This window comes from Amphibalanus amphitrite, unplaced genomic scaffold, assembly GCF_019059575.1.
Source record: "Amphibalanus amphitrite isolate SeventyFive unplaced genomic scaffold, NRLGWU_Aamphi_draft 001950F_arrow, whole genome shotgun sequence".
Classification (NCBI taxonomy): Eukaryota; Metazoa; Arthropoda; class Thecostraca; order Balanomorpha; family Balanidae; genus Amphibalanus; species Amphibalanus amphitrite.
In genome coordinates, this window is record NW_024883443.1 from 13,703 (window position 1) to 34,149 (window position 20,447).

The 20,447-nt window shown below is 48.4% G+C and overlaps 1 protein-coding gene across 1 annotated transcript; it reads right to left on the reverse strand.

Annotated features, from left to right (window-relative positions):
* Nucleotides 1–3,287: 3,287 nt before the first annotated feature.
* Nucleotides 3,288–19,396, reverse strand: LOC122375893. Its single transcript, XM_043355466.1, has 2 exons — nucleotides 18,491–19,396; nucleotides 3,288–4,999 (listed from the first exon to the last, which is right to left on the reverse strand). The coding sequence occupies exons 1-2, from the start codon at nucleotides 18,719–18,721 to the stop codon at nucleotides 4,841–4,843; spliced, it is 390 nt and encodes a 129-aa protein (XP_043211401.1). The 5' UTR covers nucleotides 18,722–19,396; the 3' UTR covers nucleotides 3,288–4,840.
* Between the last annotated feature and the right edge of the window lie 1,051 nt (nucleotides 19,397–20,447).

Consider the following 20,447-nt stretch of genomic DNA (forward strand, 5'->3'; position numbering starts at 1 on the left):
TCGTGTTATGAGAAATGGCCTGGTCGTGCGAGGGCTAGACCTGGCGATCGGCCCAGTGTGCAGTGGCGGTCTCAGCCAACTTCGCCCTAGTGAGGGGGGGCATATGTTACCACCCACCTCTAACTCAAAAACTAAGAGGGCTAGAAAGACGCGGTAAAAAGCAGTCGATAGCTCTTAATGCGTACGTTTGAAAGTATTTTGGTCATTTTTCACCTTAGAGCAATATTGGGGTCACCAGAGGTCATCAAAGGTCAAAATTTGCCAATTGTCATTATATTTTTCAGAAAACATGCCGGTATCTCAGGAACTATGGTAGCTAGAAAAAACGCATGGAACAGCAAACGATAGCTTGTGAACTCTTCTTTTGAAAAGGTCATTATCAATATTGACCTCAGGTCGACGGTTTAGCCTCCAGAGGGCAAAAATTCAAAAAATAGCTGTTTTTACGAAAAGTGTTTTTCGACAATAACTTTCGACTACAAAAAGCCACGACATTTCTATTGCCAGAATCGTGTTCCTCTCGCCGAGACGCGTCGAATGAACTATAATTTGACCTTGAAAGGTCAACTTGAAAATTTGACCTCAGGTCAAGGTCATGACCTGACCGGAAAAGGTCATGTTGCATATCACTCGATGCGTCTCAACAAGACAAACACAATGAGACCATCCCCAGCGTTCTATCTCGTTCCAATCGCGAGTTATTGGCAAAAAAGTGTTTGTAGCCTCAAGTGACCTCGGATGACCTGTCTAGAGGCTATCAGCAAAAATGACACCTTCTTCATCACGAGTGGACTAAATCATTGTGAGTCTGAAATATTTGGACTTTTCCGATGCGTACACACGGATCTAGAGGCATTTTCATTTTTCTCTATTGACGTAATGGTAAGGTCACGCCACTGACCTGACCTTAGGTCACGGATATAAAAAATCCGAGATATACAAATTGTAGGCGCCCATAACAGCATGCAATCCAACAGGTCTAAAACCTTTCTGACAAACACTGCAGGCTGGACATGATTGCAAACTTTTTTTTAGGTTTGGTCAGTTAGCTTGACCTGGTGACCTGACCTGACATGACCTGGGGTCAAAAATTTTACATATTGTCCAAAATTGATGTACCAAAAGCTACCCCAAGCGGCGCGGCGCTACGCGCCGCGGTTTTTTATTCACACGCAAAAAACGCGACAGGGTGGTAACATATGCCCCCCCCCCCCACTGGGGCGAAGGTTAATCCATCTTATTTGCGCTGCCCACGGTCTCTTCATTGTGCCAGCTGGATGGTGGCTGATAAATGAAATTAGGCCGGATTTCGCAATCGCTTTAAACACACGCCGTAAGCCAATAGGTAGGTATAATTGCCACCAAACCGGCTCGACAGGGCTACATCTCGCTCTGTGTCTTGCATGCACCAACTGCTGTTAGCTCAATGTATGTACAAAACGAGATGTAAACGCCAGCCGATTATAATAATTAACTAATTAGGCCGATCAAAGTTACTGGAACACTTCTCAGAATCGTTTGAGTTTCTCTCGATATAAAATTAACTAAACGCGAAAAGATCTTTTAGCGTTGTCAACATGTTGACATGTTGCTGAATTTTTGTATCGTTTCATTCTGCTGGTTTTATCTAAGGCTTGTATCCGCGAAAACTCAACGGATCGAATATAACTTAGGGCTAAGATTATAATTGTTCGAGGACAGGTCAACGATTCTTTTACATGATTTATATGCGTCAAATTCAAAATGCAACTTTTTGCCTAGATGTTATCGAGGACATGCTGCGCGACCGAAATGCGTAAAGTAGGGGTTAGGAACGATCACCAAATCACGCCTTTCAGTGGTGACACCAAGTGAGCCGTCCATTTACAAGGACTTGATTATGTCAGAGCTTTAAAAAAACAGTGCCTCATACAGGGTGTTTCTGAAAATGGTGACACATTTCTTTTGATATTTAGAGGTACTCGCTGCATTTAAATACACGTGTTCGATACACGAGACGAAAGAATAATTTCTGGAAATTTGATTGACAGCATCAGTCGTATCATTCATCATGTCGTATTACAGTACGAAGGAAAAAGCTAAGATAGTGCAATTCTACTTCGAAACCAAATCAGTTGTTTTGACACAAAAGCGCTTTAGGGCCCATTTAAAAGTTAAAACTGCGCCTTCCAGGAACACTATCCTTTCTCTTACTGAAAAATATATCCGAGTCGGAAGTGTAAGCAACCTCCAGAAGTCGTTTTCGGGAAGAAAAAAAGTGGATCAGAACGGCAGAAAAGATCAAAACAATCTGCACGCTCGTTAAGAATGACCCAAAAAAGTCCCATCGACGCCTCGCGCAAGAAGCAGGGTGCAGCAGCTCCACAGCGCAAAGGATCCTCAGAAAGGACCTTCAGCTGTACCCATACAGGCTTGCTGTGACAAACAAGCTGACAGAAGCCGACAAGATCGCCCGTTCTGCATTCTGTGAATGGTTTTCACAGAAGTGCAGAGAAACAGTGGGATTTCTGGAGAACGTTTGGTTTACCGACGAGGCCCATTTTTACCTTGACGGCAGAGTCAACTCCCAGAACAACAGGATCTGGAGCGAGAAGGCCCCAGACGAGGTCGCAGAACGTCAGTTGCATCCGCCACGATGCACTGCGTGGTGCGCTGTGAGCAACACGGGCATTATCGGCCCAATCTGGATCGAAGATGACGCGGGCGAGGTCCCCACAGTGACGGCAGAGCGCTATCAGCAGCTGCTAAAGAAGTTAGGGGCTGCGCTCCAGAGGAAGTGTGTGGACACCATCAACGAGCAGTGGTTGCAGCAGGATGGTGCCCCCGCTCATGCTGCCAATGTGACCCTCAAGTGGCTGCAGGAGCGCTTCGGGGGGCGGCTCATCTCCCGAGGCACCCCCACCAGGTGGTCACCGAGGTCTCCGGACCTCACGCCGGCGGACTTCTACCTCTGGGGCCATGTCAAGGAAAGAGCCTACAAGAGTGAACCCCGAGACATCCCCGAGCTGAAGGCTGCGGTCCGCGCGTGCGTGAGGGCGGTGACTCCCCAGGAGTGCCGCCGAGTTCTGGAAGCAGTGCGCCGTCGGGCCGAACTCTGTTTGGCCAGAAGTGGTGGCCACTTCGAGCACCTGCTCTAGGTTCCGGGAAGGGGGTCAGATAGTGATTATTGGCGATGGATGTGAATTTCCGATGATGACTGATCAGTTGTAGCCTATGACGATATCTGTACGTCAATAAACATGAGAGCTATAGGAGAAATAAATGTGTCAGCATTTTCAGAAACACCCTGTATTTGTGGTTTTATTATCAAATACCTGGACAGTGGACGGAGCTATTATCAGCATTCGTGCTACATGTGTAGTGAGCAGCATTTACATGGAATAATGAACAGGAGTAAGGTGAAACAATTGAGCAGACATTTGAAAGGACATTTTTTCAATCCTTACGAGATATGGTACAAAAATAACCAACAATATTTTGTCAAATACCTTATGTATAAACGTAATTACACAATGCAAACCACTTTCAGACGACACCATTTTCTGCATGCTACAAAATGCTTTGACAAAGCAACGGCCCACACAACACGGTTATGACAAATTGGCTGGTTTAACATTGGACAGTCTATGCACTCTCTCGTTCAGTTACTGCCTACATACAGTTCACATTTTCGTCCTTCTCCTTCCCCAAACACACGCCTTTTCCATGGGGAGACCCACTCCCTGTTCATTGCTAGCTGAACCTGCAGCATTCACATGTAAGTGACTCCCTGAATATCAATATTCACCGCCGCACCAACCACAGTCCACAACACTCTCCAGAATCCACTAATGTACATTCACATGAACTCCACCACTGCCGTCACACTTTATGACGTCACTCAAACACCACCAATGACGTCACACATTGTGTAACTCAGTGACGTCATACAGTGACGTCACACCAGACCCTGCCGACTTCCCGCCAGCTCCGGAAGCTAGCTATGGCCGCCAGCACTGTGTTATCGCCCGGGGCGCACTGTGGGCCTACTGGGAGACCTTCATGGACCACCCGGGGCGCACTGTGGGCCTACTGGGAGACCTTCATGGGCCGCTAGGACACCGCTGAAGGTCCCGGTGCGCCACACTGGGCGCCGGCGCGCCAATTTCAGGGTCACGCGGGCGCCGAATGGACCGACCGACCGCTGTCCGGGGGCGGCACGCTGTCAGGTGACGTGTAGGGCCGACCGCTACACTGGCCCCGGGGGGTGGCACACTGCGGGTGTAGGGTGGACCTCTACACTGGCCGGGAGGCGGCTACACTGGGGGTGTAGGGCAGATGAGCAGGCCGGGGGCGGCTACACTGGGGATGTGGTGCCGACCGCTGGCCCGGGGCGGCTACACTGGGGGTGTGGGGGTCGATGACGGCTGGCCGGGGGAGGCTACACTCCGGTGAGCGGTCGACCTCCGGTGAGGTCGACCGCTCACCGGAGGGCTGCAGACTGCCAATGTGGGGTCAATGATACTGCCCCGGGGGAGGGGGGCGACATTGGGGATGTGGGGGTTGATGACGCGATCAGAGTCCCACAGAGTGTTGTCACAAACAAAACTCCTGAGAAACGAGCACAACAAATGCAAGACAGAACAAAATACGATTACAGGTGTGGATGTCGTAGAAAAATGTAGCTGATCGCGCACATGTCATGGTGTCTCCAAATCCAATCAACCTGAATCTCCCCTTCCTGCCTTGTTTTGATTATTATCCTAGTCCGTCGATCACAGCTGGCAATTCAAACCAATAAGACGTGACAACTGCCGATCCAATGACGTCACAGTGAGTCACTGACGTCACGCTGTCCCGCTCAGTAGACGTAGATGTGTTTCAGCTGTTCGCGACAGTCGGATGGTATGGAGCAGTCGTGCGTGCTGTGATGAAGGATGTTTTTGCGCGCCTTTCTCGCGACTTGTCTCAGCAGGGACCTGCAGCGGCGAAGACCCTTCTCTGGAGGAATCTCCGCGAACTGAAACAAAGAGATTGAACACGTCAGAAAACGGGACGGACGTCAACTCAACTACGTCAAACAACAGCGATACTATCAGTGAAGGGGCAACATCAGTGAACATGGAGAACACTAGGGAAAGGCATGAACGTCAGTGAAGGGAACGAACGTCAGTTGAAAGGGTGAGTGTCAGAAAACATGGCAGATGTCACCTTCGCGTGGGATAAGCGTGAAACGAGGACAAGGAAAGAGAAGATTCGAGTTGGTGTCCTGCATGAGCGAATGAAACGACGTAAACAAGTTGCTGTAAGCCAGCACACCAGTTCGTCAGAGGTATTGCAGCTTGTCATGACAAAGACGTGCCATGACAATGAACTGGGGACAGTGGATAGCACAGATCGACAGTGGACAGTACAGATCGACAGTGGGACGAGCGCCACCCAACAGTCGAACATCCCACGCTGGATTTTATTCCAAAACGCCGATCTCCGGCAATCTACGTTGTAAGTCTCCGGCGCGGTTCAAAATGATGACCTCTCTCTGCAGCGAGCTCGGCGCACCAATGTCATCCCGGTGCAGATTTATACCCATGCATAGGACCAACCATGCTGACAGGGGCGAGACGTGCCTGTTACAGGGCCGCCCCTGAACGCTCTCAGCTCTCCACGCCGAGCGCGTACGCAATGCACGATACGCATACCAGGGGCGGATCCAGAAAATCTCCAAGGGAGGGGCCATTAGAAACCAGGAGGCCCCCCCCCATAATCCCACCTGTTGGAGGCCCCATCTTCCCACTTGTTGGGCCCCCCCCCCCCCCAAAAAAAAAACTGCGTCTATTGAGCTTATCTAGCTGTTCAGGCAACATCTCAACATCTGTGCAGGCTTGGAGGCCCCCTGTGCAGGTTAGGAGCAGGGGCGTCGACGCGTAAGGAAAACTGGTCCGACTTTTTCTCGGGGGGTCCCACCGGTGGGGGCCCCCAGGTGTCGAGCGGCTTCCCAACGTACAGGTCTCGCGAGATTAAGCGGTAGGTTTTGCACTTTTACATTTCCGGTTATATCTCAGAAACTAGTCGATCTACGATGAAGCCATTTTACACGATCATGGCCGGCTTGTTACCCAACAAGTCGATCGCATCTTCAACACTTAAAAGCTTAACCCTCGCCGGCCGAGGGGGGGGGGCGGGTGCCGCCCCCCCATAGGGTTTTTTCGCGATAGCTCCGAACACGCTGGCGATAGAGAGCTGAAACTTGGCATACCTGACCTTTGATCCAAGCCGGATCTTTTGACACCAACCGCATTTTTGGGTCAGGTCAGGTCACTGACCTATGACGTCATAAGTGAACCTCTGCACGGTCTTCAGATGTCGCAACTTCGCAACGCCCTCACTGCCAGAGGAGATGTCACAGGGAAATGAAACTTGCAGGATCTAGTATCCATTATGAGTCCCACAACTTGTATATCTCGGATTTTTCCTTAAGGTCATATGAGGTCAGGTCATTTTCGTGACCTCACCATTATAAGTCAATGGGGAAAAATTCAAACTGCTATTCTGGCGCCGGGAACGATCTCCAACTATCTCAAGCACACGGAATCGTGATTTGATGCACTCCTTGCAAGGTTAGATGCGTCACTTTTGCAATGTTGACCCTGCGTGACGTCATTTATGACGTCATCAAGGTCAAATTAGTTTTTCGTCAATAACTCTTGATCAAATTGAGCTAGCGAGTCGGGAAAGGCACCAATGGACTCAGGAAGGCCTGCCGAATCGAATGATATGCGACATGACCTCTTTCGACCAACTTCGTGACCTGGGGGTGCTGACCTGACCTTGACCTGAGGTCAACACCCCAAGTTGACCTGACCCGGACAAAAAGTATATCATTCGACGCGCCTGAGCGAGGCGAACACGATGCTGCCAAAATCGGCGCTCTGCGGCCGTTTTTTGCGAAGTTATTCACCAAACACTGAACCGTACCCTGGGGCACTTGACCTGACCTCAGAGGTCACCGGTTGACCTAGGACCTTAAAATCGGGTACCAATCTCTGCGTCTCGTAACGGCGCACACGCTCGTTTTTTCCGCGACGCGCTAGCTCCACCAGGGGCGAAACGGCGAGGGGGGGGTCGTACCCGCCCCCCCCCTCGGCCGGCGCGTATGTAGAAAACCAATAGGTCCGGCGAGGGTTAAGACGACAAAGATATAGCCTGAAGTACACTAAATTTTCTAGGTGCAAAACCTACCGCTAAAACCCGCGAGACCTGTACATTTACATACATACATAAGTATACAAATGTATAGGCCCCCGCGATGTTTAGCAGGGCCCCAGAGGCGCAGCAGGGCCCCCGAATTCTATAGCAGGGGCCCCCGTGGCCGCAGCAGGGACCCCCGTGGCCGCACCAGGGGCCTCGTAGTCGCAGCAGGGCACCCGCGGGTCGCAGCAGGGCCCCCGCGAGCCGCAGAAGGGGCCCCCGCGGTGTCTAGCAGGGCCCCAGAGGCGCAGCAGGGCCCCCGCATTCTGTAGCAGGGGGGCCGAGCCGCAGCAGGGCCCCCGTGGCCGCAGCAGGGCCCCCGAGAGCCCCAACGGGGGCCCCCGCGAGCCGCAGCAGGGGCCCCCGTGGCCGCAGCTGGGCCCCCGAGAGCCCCAACAGGGGCCCCCGCGGCCACAGCAGGGGCTCCCGCGGTCGCAGCAGGGCCCCCGCGAGCCACAGCAGGGCACCGCCTAGTCGAAAAAGTGGTCCGACTAGTCGGAAAAGTCGGACCGGTGTCGACGCCCCTGGTTAGGAGGCCCTGTAAAAGTGGTCATCTCTGTGAGTATAAGAGACCTCCAAGTTATGAAAAGCTTTACCAATCTTCTAACAAAGAAGTCTTCTCAGCTAGTCTTCTAAGAAATATTTAAGTGGGTAGGTTAAAAAAAAACTCATCGGATTTCGGCCACTTTATTTTCAGGAGGCCCCCTTTTCAGCTTTTTAACTTTTTAACTTTTTATTTTATTTTTGAAAAAAAAAATCGGCCAAGGGGGGGCCATGGCCCCCATGGCCCCCCCCCCTTGTATCCGCGCCTGACGCATACACGCAGTACGCATACAAACTAGGACGTCGGGCTGCACATGTCGCCGGTAGTTCGGCCCAGGCCGTCCATAGAAGGCAGGCTTACGGCTGGGGACTCGGAGAATTGCTGTACGTGCTTCCGGTATAATATCTGTGTGTGTGTCGCAACAGGCATGCATAATCGCAGTTTTGGGCTCGTTCTTGCTGGACAATGGACATGCGCTGCTACATGTCTATAGACAGGCAAGTGTGCAAAATGTGGTTTAAAAGAAAACAAAAACAATTGAAAATCACAATTGAAGCCTAGTTTTTTGCTTAGTTTGAATTCAGACAGCTGAAGTTTTTAAAGAGCAGCGCAATGTCTTTAATGCTGGTTTCGAGTGACAGCAGGTCTTCGTACCGTTACACGAGGGTCATGTTTTATTTAACATATTGCGTCATCCTGGGATATTTGTGACCCTCACTTCGAACACGCTAGGAATCTACGAATAATGTAGATTCATACAATGCTATGCAGCAATGCTACTTGTACGTACAGTTTGTTTCCCTGAGTCCTGACGAGCCAGCGTCACATATGCTCCCTGTCATGAGAGATGTGACAGCCTGGCATCCATGATGGCCCAGCTTGTCTCATAAATAGTTCGTTATTCCCAGAGCGGCAGGCGTTCGCAGCGCGGTTACGCAATTACTCCAGAATCCCGATACTAGGCATGGGTGACGAACAGTGAGCACTGACTTCCCGCACGACCTCGTATACTGTCACATGTTACCCAATGACGTCATCAATATTCCAATGACCCGTGACGTATTGGAAGCCAGTGCGTCAGCCCCGGTTTTCTCTCTGAGCGGACAGCGTCTGATCCTGAGACGCTTTTGCAAGGCAGCCGCCATTAGCGGACAGCTTTTTGAATAGACCAAAAGTTGAGTTGTTTGTGTTGAGTTAGGAACAATGTCCAAAAGGGATGATCAGTGGGAGAGTCTGATAATCAGTTTTATGTGGGCTGATTCGGTACATTGGCGTCATGTGCTGCACTGGTCAAACTATGAACATGACAAGTAACGAAGCTGTTCTTATGACATCACTTCAGGTACAAAATCTGCTCATGATGGCTTACATTTTGAAAAAAAATCAGGTGCAAGTCAATTAACCCGCGCCCGGCTGGGGGTCCTGGATTTCCACGCCCTGCTGGGGGGGGGGGGTTGAACACCCCCCCCCCTTGTAACTCGGCTCCTGGGCCACGTAGCGATACGCGGAAGGCGGCGTTCGAGAGAGCGTCAAAAATAATGACGAAATCACTTCGGTCAATTTTTTGGTCAGGTCAAAGGTCAGGTCACCAGAGGTCATTGAAGGCAAAATTTCGCCGATTTCCAGGTCGAATGGCGAAAATTTCCAAGAAGCCAACGCATAACTCGGGAACCAATAGAGCTACAGCGCCGCGGAAAAGCGCATTCGATAGCCCTATTAACGCCCTTTCTGAGTAATTCTCTCAAATTTGACCTAACGTCAACGGTTTTGCCTGCAGGGGGCAAAAACTGCAAAAATAGCCGATTTTTTCGGAAACAGTTTTTCTGCAATACCTTTTGACCCAAGCCCTGTACGAGCTTACTTTTACCGGCATCGTGTTCCTCTCGTCAAGACGCATCGAATGAACTATAACTTGACCTTGAAAGGTCAACTTGAAAATTTGACCTCAGGTCAAGGTCATGACCTGACCGGAAAGGGTCATGTTGCATATCAGTCGATCCGTATCGTCGAGCTGAACACATCTAAGGCGTTTTCATCGCTCTAACATGCCTCTATCAAAAGTTATTTGCGAAAAACTGTTAGATACCATTCGTGACCTAAGATGACCTCAGGGCATAAACAAGGGTCACGGACACCATTTTCATGTTCAGTGTGTCTAAACCACTTGTAATTCGGTGTTTGGGAGTGTTTATAATGTCTTTCATCCAAAAGAGGCGCATTTCAATTTTCTCCCATTGACTTATAATGGGGAGGTCGCAAAATTGACCTGACCTTAGGTCATCGATATCAAAATTCTGAGATATACATTTTGTACATGCTATTGCTCTTAGCAATCGCTGAAAGTTTCAAAGCGATCGGTCACTGGGTGTAGCTATGACAGACATTGAAACTTTTTATGAGGTGAGGTCACTTCAAGTGACCTGGTGACCTGACCTTGAATGACCTTGGTCTGAAATTTTTACAACATGTGTAGAATTGATGTATGATAAGGTGTACCAAAAACGGCGGCGCTCCGCGCCGCCGTTTTTGAGATATTCGCGAAAAACCACAAGGGGGGGTGTTCAAACACCCCCCCCCCCCCAGCAGGGCGCGGGATAAACAATATGTAAAACGATCATCAACCAATGCAAAGTTGAAGGTTAAACTAGACAAAGATGGTGCCAGAAGCCCATATGTTCACATAGTTTCTGGACCGGGCGACATATTCCTGCACATACCAGCTAAACTCACTACTCAGTACGCGGTAGGGTGACTGCAGTTACGTCCTGTTCCCGCACATAGCAGCTACAAATTCATTACGTGGTAGGGTGAACTAGTTACGTGACAGCTCGCAATAACAAGGTAATGGCTACGTGTTACCCACGCCATCTCCCCGACCGTGATTATCTAATTCGTGACACCACTGTGCACTGGGAAAGACGCCGCGAGATATTGCGGTGGATCAGCTCTTAGCGGGGCGGGGGGGGGGGACAGCAACACAGTGGTTGATATCCATTATCTGTAGACGGATATCTACATATTATATTAGTGGATATGTTGTATGTGTACAACACGGATCGCTGCATTTGCTAGTATACCTGATGTCCCACGGTGAGGTTCACTTCAGCAATGGGTCTCCTCTCCTGAGTGGTGGTTCACCGGTGATAGCAGCACGCCGCTATTTCATTTCGCGAGCTGACGTCATACTTGTTACGGAGCGAGCGAAGCGAGCGTAGTCTTTCCTTAGATTAACGGAAATTTCTGAGTATGAGCGGCCGGCCGGCCGGCCGTGGTCACGCTTTTGCGAGGCTTATATCTCAGCAACCACTTGACCGATTTACATGCGGTAATTTTTGTAGGGTAGCTTCATTCCTTCTACCAAGCATTGTACTATTCCCGATGCATGTGGGTGACCCCTTATGCACGTGCCACGTGCAAAACGAAGAGGTGTCACTTTTGTAATTGTTGCAATATCTCGGTAACTACTGGGCCGATTGCGCTGAGAGTTGGCATGTAGGTAGGCACCCACTAGGCAATGCATATCCATGTGCCAGAGTTGGGGTGCTGCTGCACGTGCGCACGTGCAGGGGTCGTTTCCAGATCTCGAGAACGGCTGGACCGATTGTGCTCAAATTTGGCACATCGCTAGAGACCGGTTAGTAAGGTGCCGTGCACAAGTCGGTTGGAGGTACCCCCTCGCAATTTCGCACGTGCAAGGCCCACCCTCTCGCTCGCTCCGTTAGTCGCCACAAAAGGCGTTATACTGGGGCGTTATACTGGTGGTAGTGTTGGAGAAATGGGCTTGTTGACGTCTCCATGGAAACCCAATTTGACACGTGTGATAGCAGCGTGCTGCTATCATCGGTGAAACACCACCCCGAAAATAGCACCTTCATTCTGCCCCCAACCGTACCACCTTTACCCAGAACCATTCGCGTCAGGTAGAGGCAGGATAATAAACATGCGATCGCCGTGGATAAAATGACTCACTGCTGGCTTTATGTTCTGGTGATGACGCGTGCCTGCATGTGCAAACGATATTCGTCGTCAACTTTGCATACAAAATGAGACACATCGTACCAGCTCGCTCGCCGGATGGATATTACCTCTCTGCACCCCGGGGATGGAAATTACATAGGGTATGGATGGAAATCACACAGCTGGAAAACTCAGTGACTCAATCAATGATCAGAACTTGGTGTTAAGCGCTGCTCCAGTATTGGAATGAGTAAGAATGGAATGACCCGTAGTTGTGCATTCATACCGTTCAATGTTGATGCTTTCAAGTTGATTCTACCGGACTTCTCACAAGACGTATGCTTGGATGGTAAAGAGTATGGACTGTAAATACCAGACACTGCCAAATAAATAAATTAAAAAGAAATGGACAACAAGAAGAGTAGTAGACGAACGGAGTGGTTGTTTCTTTGTTTTACACGTCATTGCAATCCCACGCAATCGCGTGTGTTCTGTTCAAAGTGCACGGATTTGACAACAATACGGTCGTGTGACATCTGCTTTATCTCTTTTCAAAGTAATTGATTGTCCTGCTATTTGACACTTGTGTTGCATTGCGAAATTGTCAGCTATTCAGAATGCGCATAGATGGTACTGATACTCTTGTCACTGGGTTATTGATACCCTTGCCACTAGGTTACTGATACCCTTGCCACTGGGTGGTTACAAACAGGGTTGTATACCAATCAAGTCGATTGAATTGATTGATTTGTTTCAACGCGTATTTTGAGTTGATTGGATTGAGTCGATTGACTTTTCGAGATGACTGGTTGACTGACTCGTTTGACTTAAGCGACTGGTTGACTGATTTGATTCCCGAAAATTGGAGTGACTCGTATGATTGAGTCGATTGAATGGAAAGTTCAAATAAGTTTTAGTTGATGAAAAATAATGACACCAACTGATGACATCAAAGATCACAAAACTACATTGAAAACTGCTTGTCAATTGTCATCACAACTGCAATATGGGGTAGATGGCCAAATAAAGAACAGGGCCTAAACATGAACAGCCAACTTTGACTTTCAACTGCAATAACTCATAACTGCTCCAATCCTGGTGATAGAACCTGGCGATGCACCTACCTACCTTTCTGCACTCAGCAGGAAGCTTTTTTTAATCAGATTATAAAGCGCAAGGCCCTATATACTAATAAAGTGTGATTAATTAATAATTCACATCTCCACATCTCCTCAGAAACAACCAAACCCCTACAAAAATAACTGAAACAAAAGCGCCGTTTTCGTCTCGCTAATTACGTTTACGTATACCAATTAATAGCTAATTTGCTGCATTGTTTAAATTGCAGCAAAACATTTGTTGATCCTTTTCTCCTGAGAGCCTAAGCATAACATATTTAATATATCTCATTTTCCTTAAAATATTTTACCGAATATTATTAAGTGGTTTTATTTCAAATGAAATAATAATTAAAACGAAATTGGTGTTGTACAACCGATATATTTTATGATGATCTACCATAGTACATGATAATCAATGACGTCATCTTACAAAAAAATCAAAACACGTAGAATAAGGATTTATAAAAGCTTAGCATACTTATTGGCAAAACGTTTTCTTTTATTCACAGTCGCACCGTGCCGTTTTCGCGTTTTAATTTTCTTTGTTCCCACTTCCTTTGTCCTTATCTTATCCTGTGGTTCCAGAGTCCCTGTCCTCTCCATTTCCTTTTAAATATACTTTTAATCCTCATCCTTATCCCCCAGTCCTAACAGTTTCAAATTGTATTGCAATTAAATGTTTTGAATTCTTCACATAGGTACCTAACATTGACATGCCACGTCCAGAGTCGTGGACCGCTAAATACTTCAAATCTCTTCCTTCCCAATCTGACAACATCCCACGCCTCAAATGCACATTGTGTGGAAAGATTTTTCAGGCTGCCCGTCAGTCTCTGTCTAACTGAAACCGTCACATGCAGGTAAGATATTTATTTCTATTTCCCTATGGTTAATATGTTATTGATGCATATTATCCATTAAAATAGACGTGGTGTAGGGTAAATTGTCCAAATCACGAACACTGTCAAAATCCGAGCAGCCAACTTTCAACCGGAATATCTGATATTTAGTGTAAATGGAGTTGGAATATGGCCAAAATTAAATTGACAACCTTTAGGTGAAAGGTGGTGATTTGGGTTAAGGGGCGAGTCAACTACTGGGTTATTTTGCACCCATTAACCCATTTACGCCCTTCGTTGCGTTTTCGCAACGCAAGCAAGCGTCGACGTGATCGAAGCTTGAGAAGTGTGTAAAAGAGACTAACCGATGAGACAAGTTTCAGCGTGTGTAGCATGGTTGTGCGCATGATAAGTTACGCAGTTACAAGTCTGTGCGGCCGGTAAGTTACTGCCTAGAGCTCCCAGAGGGAAGTCGAAGGTTTTGTGAGTGATGACGTCACGAAAACCAAGATAAGTAGGCTAAGTGCTTAATAATATCGTAATGAAAATTGTGTAAACATATTCTGCAGAGTCCCTACAATAGTGTAGATATGCATTTTGTTAAGAAATAATGCTACAAAAAGGGTTTGTGACTATTTTCAAATATGACTACGGTCGCGTTGCGGGAACGCAACGAAGGGCACATCGGAAAGACAGCGGTGTTGCGAAAACGCAACGATGGGCACATGGCAGGGTAGCGGACTAGCGGAAGTATGAATATCAACAGTAGACTTCACTCGTGATACGCTGTGGGTTCTCTCTTTCTCTCCCCCATCTTCCTCCCTCTCCTCCTCGTTCCCCAACTCTCCCCCCCTCTCTCTCTCTTTCTCTCTCTCTTTCTTTCTCTCTCTCATTTTGTAGCCATGAGGCTGTAGCGGCGGAACATCTTCAATTAAGGGGGGGGGAGCACTGCTGACTTTTGGTCTCATTCTTTCCATTTCCATTTCCATGCAACGCCTATCGGGATAATGTTAAAATGGCAAAATCAAGGGGGGCACGGTGCCCCGGTGCCCCCTCCCCCCGCTCCGCCGCCTATGCCATGAGGGACGTATATAGGTATGTTTAGTGCAAGGTGTGTTCGCACGTAAAATGTTGCGACACATTTCATATTTGCTGGCTCAAACAGCCACAAACACTCCTTTCTTTTTCTCTCGCAGATTTTCGGCCTCGGGCTGTTCGTTCACTAAGCAATGTGTTCCCATGCATCTGAAAATCGCATGGTAGGAAAAGGACCCATGCATCAAACGGTCGGCGATGCTAACGGAGCTGAGAGATAATTAGGTCCTTTGGAAATTGGATCTACTATGTACATTGCGCATAAATAATGAATAACGGGGATGTATTCTGGTATCAGGCGACAGATAGGTATCGCCATTCTCTGGATAGAATCTGCTGACTACCAGCATTTACGTTAGAAAAGGTAACCGAGGGTCGGCAAATAGTGGGATAGGCCCCCTCCGAGGGTAGCTGAGCCCTTCGGCAGGGGTAATGAGGGCGGACCCATGGGAAAATAATGATTTTTAGGATTCATAACTCGCATAGATTCATAAGCTGCTTGATGTGGAGTATACGCCTGTTTTCTTACTTTGATAGGCTTTTTATCTAATCAGACCATTTTCAGAGCTAGCAGGATTATTGGAATTAGGGGAGACATTTGTCTGACCGGACACGGTCAATCGTAGACTGGAGACTGAGCCCAGCCAGTGGGCAGCCGCCACCCATGACCCACCCCCTTCCCCCCTCCCAAGCACTCACTGCACCCGGCTACAGGCGCACCCCTATGTGAGCTGCCCGATTGCGATATACGTTGCCGGTCCAGCCCGGAACAGGGGGATGAGGCGTGGAGGAGGATTCAACTATCCTGAAGATGGAAAGGACGGATTGACGTCGAATCACCATTCTGTCCTGGCATTGTCTCGAGAAAGAGGTTACACGTGAAGGTCGCTGAGAGTGGGGCCATGAAAATTTTGGATTAGGTGTAAACATGATAAACTGGGAGTCGATTTGTTCTGATGCGCTACGCCTTACGCGGGTAATTTGTTAGAGCCGGATCGGTCCTTTTTTTCTTTTTGCTGAGAGTGGGTACGACTAACCTGCAATGGAATTTAACTTTACTCCTAGGAGGGTGGTTAAAAATGCTTGCGGATATACGCGCATACGAGAGTTACTGGTTTACTCCCAATCCTCCGTTTAATTGTATTCAGTGTGCACTGTGCAGGGTCTGATAGGTGGGGGTAATGGATCTGTCTAGCTTCCAAAAAGAAAGCATCATCCTGGATACGTGTCGACCACAACTTTAAATGAACAGCAATGGACAACGTAAATGGTTGATAATGACCGTGTTGCCATCTCCCCGTTCGCGAATCATGAAGTTATGCTTCCTCACTGAGGCTCTTAGGCGGGTTATAGAGCATGACGGATGTGGGTTCCGCATTTTCAAGCAATAGTTGTCAACAGTTGATTGATGTTTTGTCAAAACATATTAGCATATACGGCAGTTCAGTGTACTTTATGTCCGTCTGATGTGCCCGTCGTTGCGTTTTCGCAACGCTGATGGCGCCCGGTGTGCCCTTCGTTGCGATTTCGCAACGCATGTTTTTTACGTTTTTCTCGAGAAACTTTTGCTGCAGGCAAAAATTATTTTCGATTCCATACAAGGCCCTGGTAGGAGCATAACATATTCTGATTTCGTCGATTTTCATGATGGTCAATATTCCTGGGCATAAATGGGTTAAATGAAACTTCTGCTCCAATTCTACCCATTGAACCTCAATGTCATTATCCACCTGTCCATCACTAGGTATCCATCCTTATTACATAGAAACTTTGAATGGTATGGCAATTTATAATTTTAAATGACAATATTTTTATGTTTCTTCTGTGGGTAGGTAGGAAGGTAGGTAGGTAGGTACACCAGACTGCTATGGACACTTTTCCAAGTTGGTGAGGCAAAAAACCTAATGTATGTGTTGGTTTGAGTCGTTTGATTGAGTTGATTGATTCCTTTCATTGTCGCGTTTGAGTCGATTGAATCAATTCCCGAAAACTGCTCTGACTTGATTGATTTGATTGGTTTCCCAAATTTGTCGTGATTGAATTGATTGCTATTGATTGAGTCGTATACAACCCTGTAATTATTATACAATTTGTAACTTACAAATCATGCTGTTTACGCCCTCCTTTACTGTCGAGATTAACGAGCGACAAATCACAACTCAGGACAGTGGCAAACGGAAAGGTCAAAGGACAGTTGCTGCGAGGTCAGAGACCATTGATCGGAAGTCAGAGACCATAGTCAAACGTGTCGCTGATCGCACCGATTGATTGTCACACGGATTGTAACGCCATTGCGGAGTGCCTAAACTGAAAGCGGATGCTAGGTCTGCGGCAGGCAAATTAACCTACCTTGAATGAATCTTAGTCATAGTAAACATTAGTTAATATTTGTGTGAATGAATTGTCGGCCTCCCCCCCCCTCCCCCCACAAAGGTGAAACATGCACATTGCACTAGTTATGAGAACTTTATCTAAGTAGGTAATTCAGATTTCAGATATACCAAACAATAGCGGCAATATCTCCACATGCCGAGACATTGAGCAAGATAAGGAAAAGAACAAGGAGAGGAGGGCTCTTTTAAGCAGCAGACCAGATAAACACTGCTTGAAAGGAAAGGAACCTGATCCACTCACAAACACATTGGAGCAAGCAAGCAATAAAAGTTGTTAAACCATTACATTTCAAAGTAACTAACCCAGTGCTAGTCATTACTCATTACAGAATCACCAACTTTCCATTGTCATCTTGGTCATCTTGTCTGCAAGCTGCTCACATCTCAGCGTGCAGTGTGAAAATGTGCACCGCCGCTGGCGCAGTCGACACGTGCGATTGTTGACCGATAAGCTCACATCTGTCACTGCTAGCCTGTCACGTTTGTCACGGATCGGGATGGCGCGTTCCGTGCACAATGCCAGTCGTTGGTGCAACTGCACAAAGCAGCAGACATGCCGCGGAAAACAAACTGTGGTACGACGACGTAAAGGCAAATAAAGGTCAGTGAAATACATAGGGCAATAATGACGGAGAGTTACGTATATTTGAGGAAAGACGTAATAGGAAGGTCTTATGTCTGAGGTGTGGACAAAGATGCGACATATGGTTTATCAACAATTCAGTACAATACTGCACTTGCTGTGCGAAATGTTGACTTGTGGTGTTCTGAATTACGCTATTCGTGACCCATCTCTAACTGGCAGTACTGGTGAGAAGCTGAGTCATATCTTACCGACAGTATTTGCGATAAACTGAGGTGTCTTACCGGTAATATTGGTGAGAAACTGTGCCATTTCTAACCGGTAATATTGGTGAGAAACTGAGCCATCTCTTACCGGCAGCATTGGTGAGAAACTGAGCCATATCTTACCGGCAGTATTGGTGAGAAGCTGAGGGATCTTCCCGACAGCATTGGTGAGAAGCTGAGGTGTCTTACCGGCAGTATTGGTGAGAAACTGAGATATCTTACTGGCAGTATTGGTGAGAAGCTGAGCCATCTCTAACCGGCAATGTTGGTGAGAAACTGAGCCATCTCTAACTGGCAATATTGGTGAGAAACTGAGCCATCTCTTACCGGCAGCATTGGCGAGAAACTGAGCCATCTCTTACCGGCAGTATTGGTGAGAAGCTGAGGTGTCTTACCGGCAGTATTGGTGAGAGGAACTGAGATATCTTACCGGCAGTATTGGTGAGAAGCTGAGCCATATCTTACCGGCAGTATTGGTGAGAGGAACTCGGCCGAGCCGGGCCGACTCAGTCCCCCGCTCTCTGGAGTCGCTCCTCCGTGAGTCTGAGCCGGCGGCTGGAGTCGACTCACGTCTCCGTGACTCCGACTCAGCACCGGTCGGCTCTGACTCTGCTCCGCTGACTCGCTGTTCTCGGGGATGCTGGGGAGATCGCCGGCTGATCGCTGCCGCAGCGGCAGGTTGGGCACGCGCAGCATGGTGGTACTGCGGCTGCTGGTGATGCTGGATATCACTGCTGCCGCCGAAATTAGCCGCTGCTTCTGCTGCTGCCACAGGCTACTGATATTAACAGCTGCTTCTATTGCTGTGAGCGTTGCTGCTGCTGTGGCTGCTTGGTTTCCTTGGTGCTATTGCTGCAGCTGAGTGCTCCCTGCTGCTGGCTTCAGCTGCTATTACTTCTGTTGTTGCTGCTGCTGCCACCATGAGCTGGCTACTGATACTGCCGCTTGCTTCTTTCGGTGAGAACGTTGCTGCTGCTGCCGTCAGTTACTGGGCAATTGTTCCATCCACCAAGCCACTGATACCGATGACATGAGCCCAATCACAGAATGTCTCCCACTTGCTGTTTTGGCGGTGCGAGCTGAAGTTCCTCAGCTGACGGTCTAATCGCTGTATTTCTGTGTAGTCTGCCAGCTATACGTGGCCCTCGCCGGTGGTAGCCGCAGCTGCCCACGGTGATGCGGAAATGTAAGCACTGCTGCTGCTGTTGTACAGCAGTCGTTACAGCTGCCACAGTGTCTAAACAACCGGCCGACGATAGCGGCTCCACGCGGCTGCTATCTATCCACGGTACCTAGCAGGCGCAGCGGCGCACCGCACTGGAATGCGACTGAAGTTTAGTCCGCTCCGCCGTCCGCCCGCCCGCCCGGCCCGCAGAGTGGAGGTCACGTGACACCACCGGCGGCCGTCACTGAAGGTCACGTGACACCCGGCGGCGGCCGCCGCCGTCCGGTCACGTGACGAAAAAGCACAAAGGGAGCGCCGATATGCCGGTGGGTCACGTGACTCATGACAGATTCACGAGGTGGTCGAGAGAGCTACGGGAGAATGTCGGCGATTTGAGACGTCCGGTCGAACGGGACTGTTCAGCTGGCTTTTACTTCAGTGTTCAACATAATTTAGCTCTAAATATGCATTAGCCATTTATGGTGTGATATTGCTGAAACATGTTGTTTAATTGGTGATTATAGTATGACTAACTGATCAGGACTGATCGCGTCTATCTCAAGCCGCCGTCGTAATCAAGCGATATTTCGCGTCGTGATCTTTTCCGTCTACCCTATAGTAGACGGAATTTGGTGGTGATTGATACAAACCAGGGATGCGGAGCCGTGGAAATTTCAGACGGCTCCGGCTCCGGCTCCGGCTCCGGAGAAAAAAATCGGCTCCGGCTCCGGCTCCGGCTCCGGGTGAAATGTCAAGGCGGCTCCGGCTCCGGCTCCGGCTCCGAGTAAAATGATCCGGCTCCGGTGGCTCCGGCTCCGGCTTCTACTCAGTACACCCCTACGCGATCAAAAAAATACGGGTGGAAGAAAAAAGGCGATGGGATTGGTACACGCTGCTTCTGTATTTGTATAACAAGGCTATTTTGAATACCACATTGTTTTACGCCTTGTACTGTCAAACCGAATTAGGTAAATAATTGTTTCCTGTTCTACTGTTATACAGGGTGTTTCACTAAAAGTGTCAAAAAGTAAAAGGCCCTTATGCACATAATAACAATGTTTTCTATGGACATTTGCACATCATTCCATCCGCGATTGTTGGACATTTGAATATATAAAAATGACATCACCGTCACTCAAACCTATTCCACATATCCGCCGCTTCTTTTGATGCACCGTTTCGGCACGTGTCCGGAGGTGCCTCACAGCCCGTTTTCATCTTCAGCGTCCAGACTGTCGGCAAAGCCTTGCATTGTGC

What these genes read in the sequence shown, in the direction of transcription:
- LOC122375893 (XM_043355466.1), bottom strand. Translation starts at nt 18,721, where the DNA reads ATGCTGCGCGTGCCCAACCTGCCGCTGCGGCAGCGATCAGCCGGCGAT. An exon ending in TCCTCTCACCAATACTGCCG is followed by an intron (nt 5,000 to 18,490) that starts GTAAGATATGGC and finishes TCTTTGTTTCAG; the next exon opens with TTCGCGGAGATTCCTCCAGA.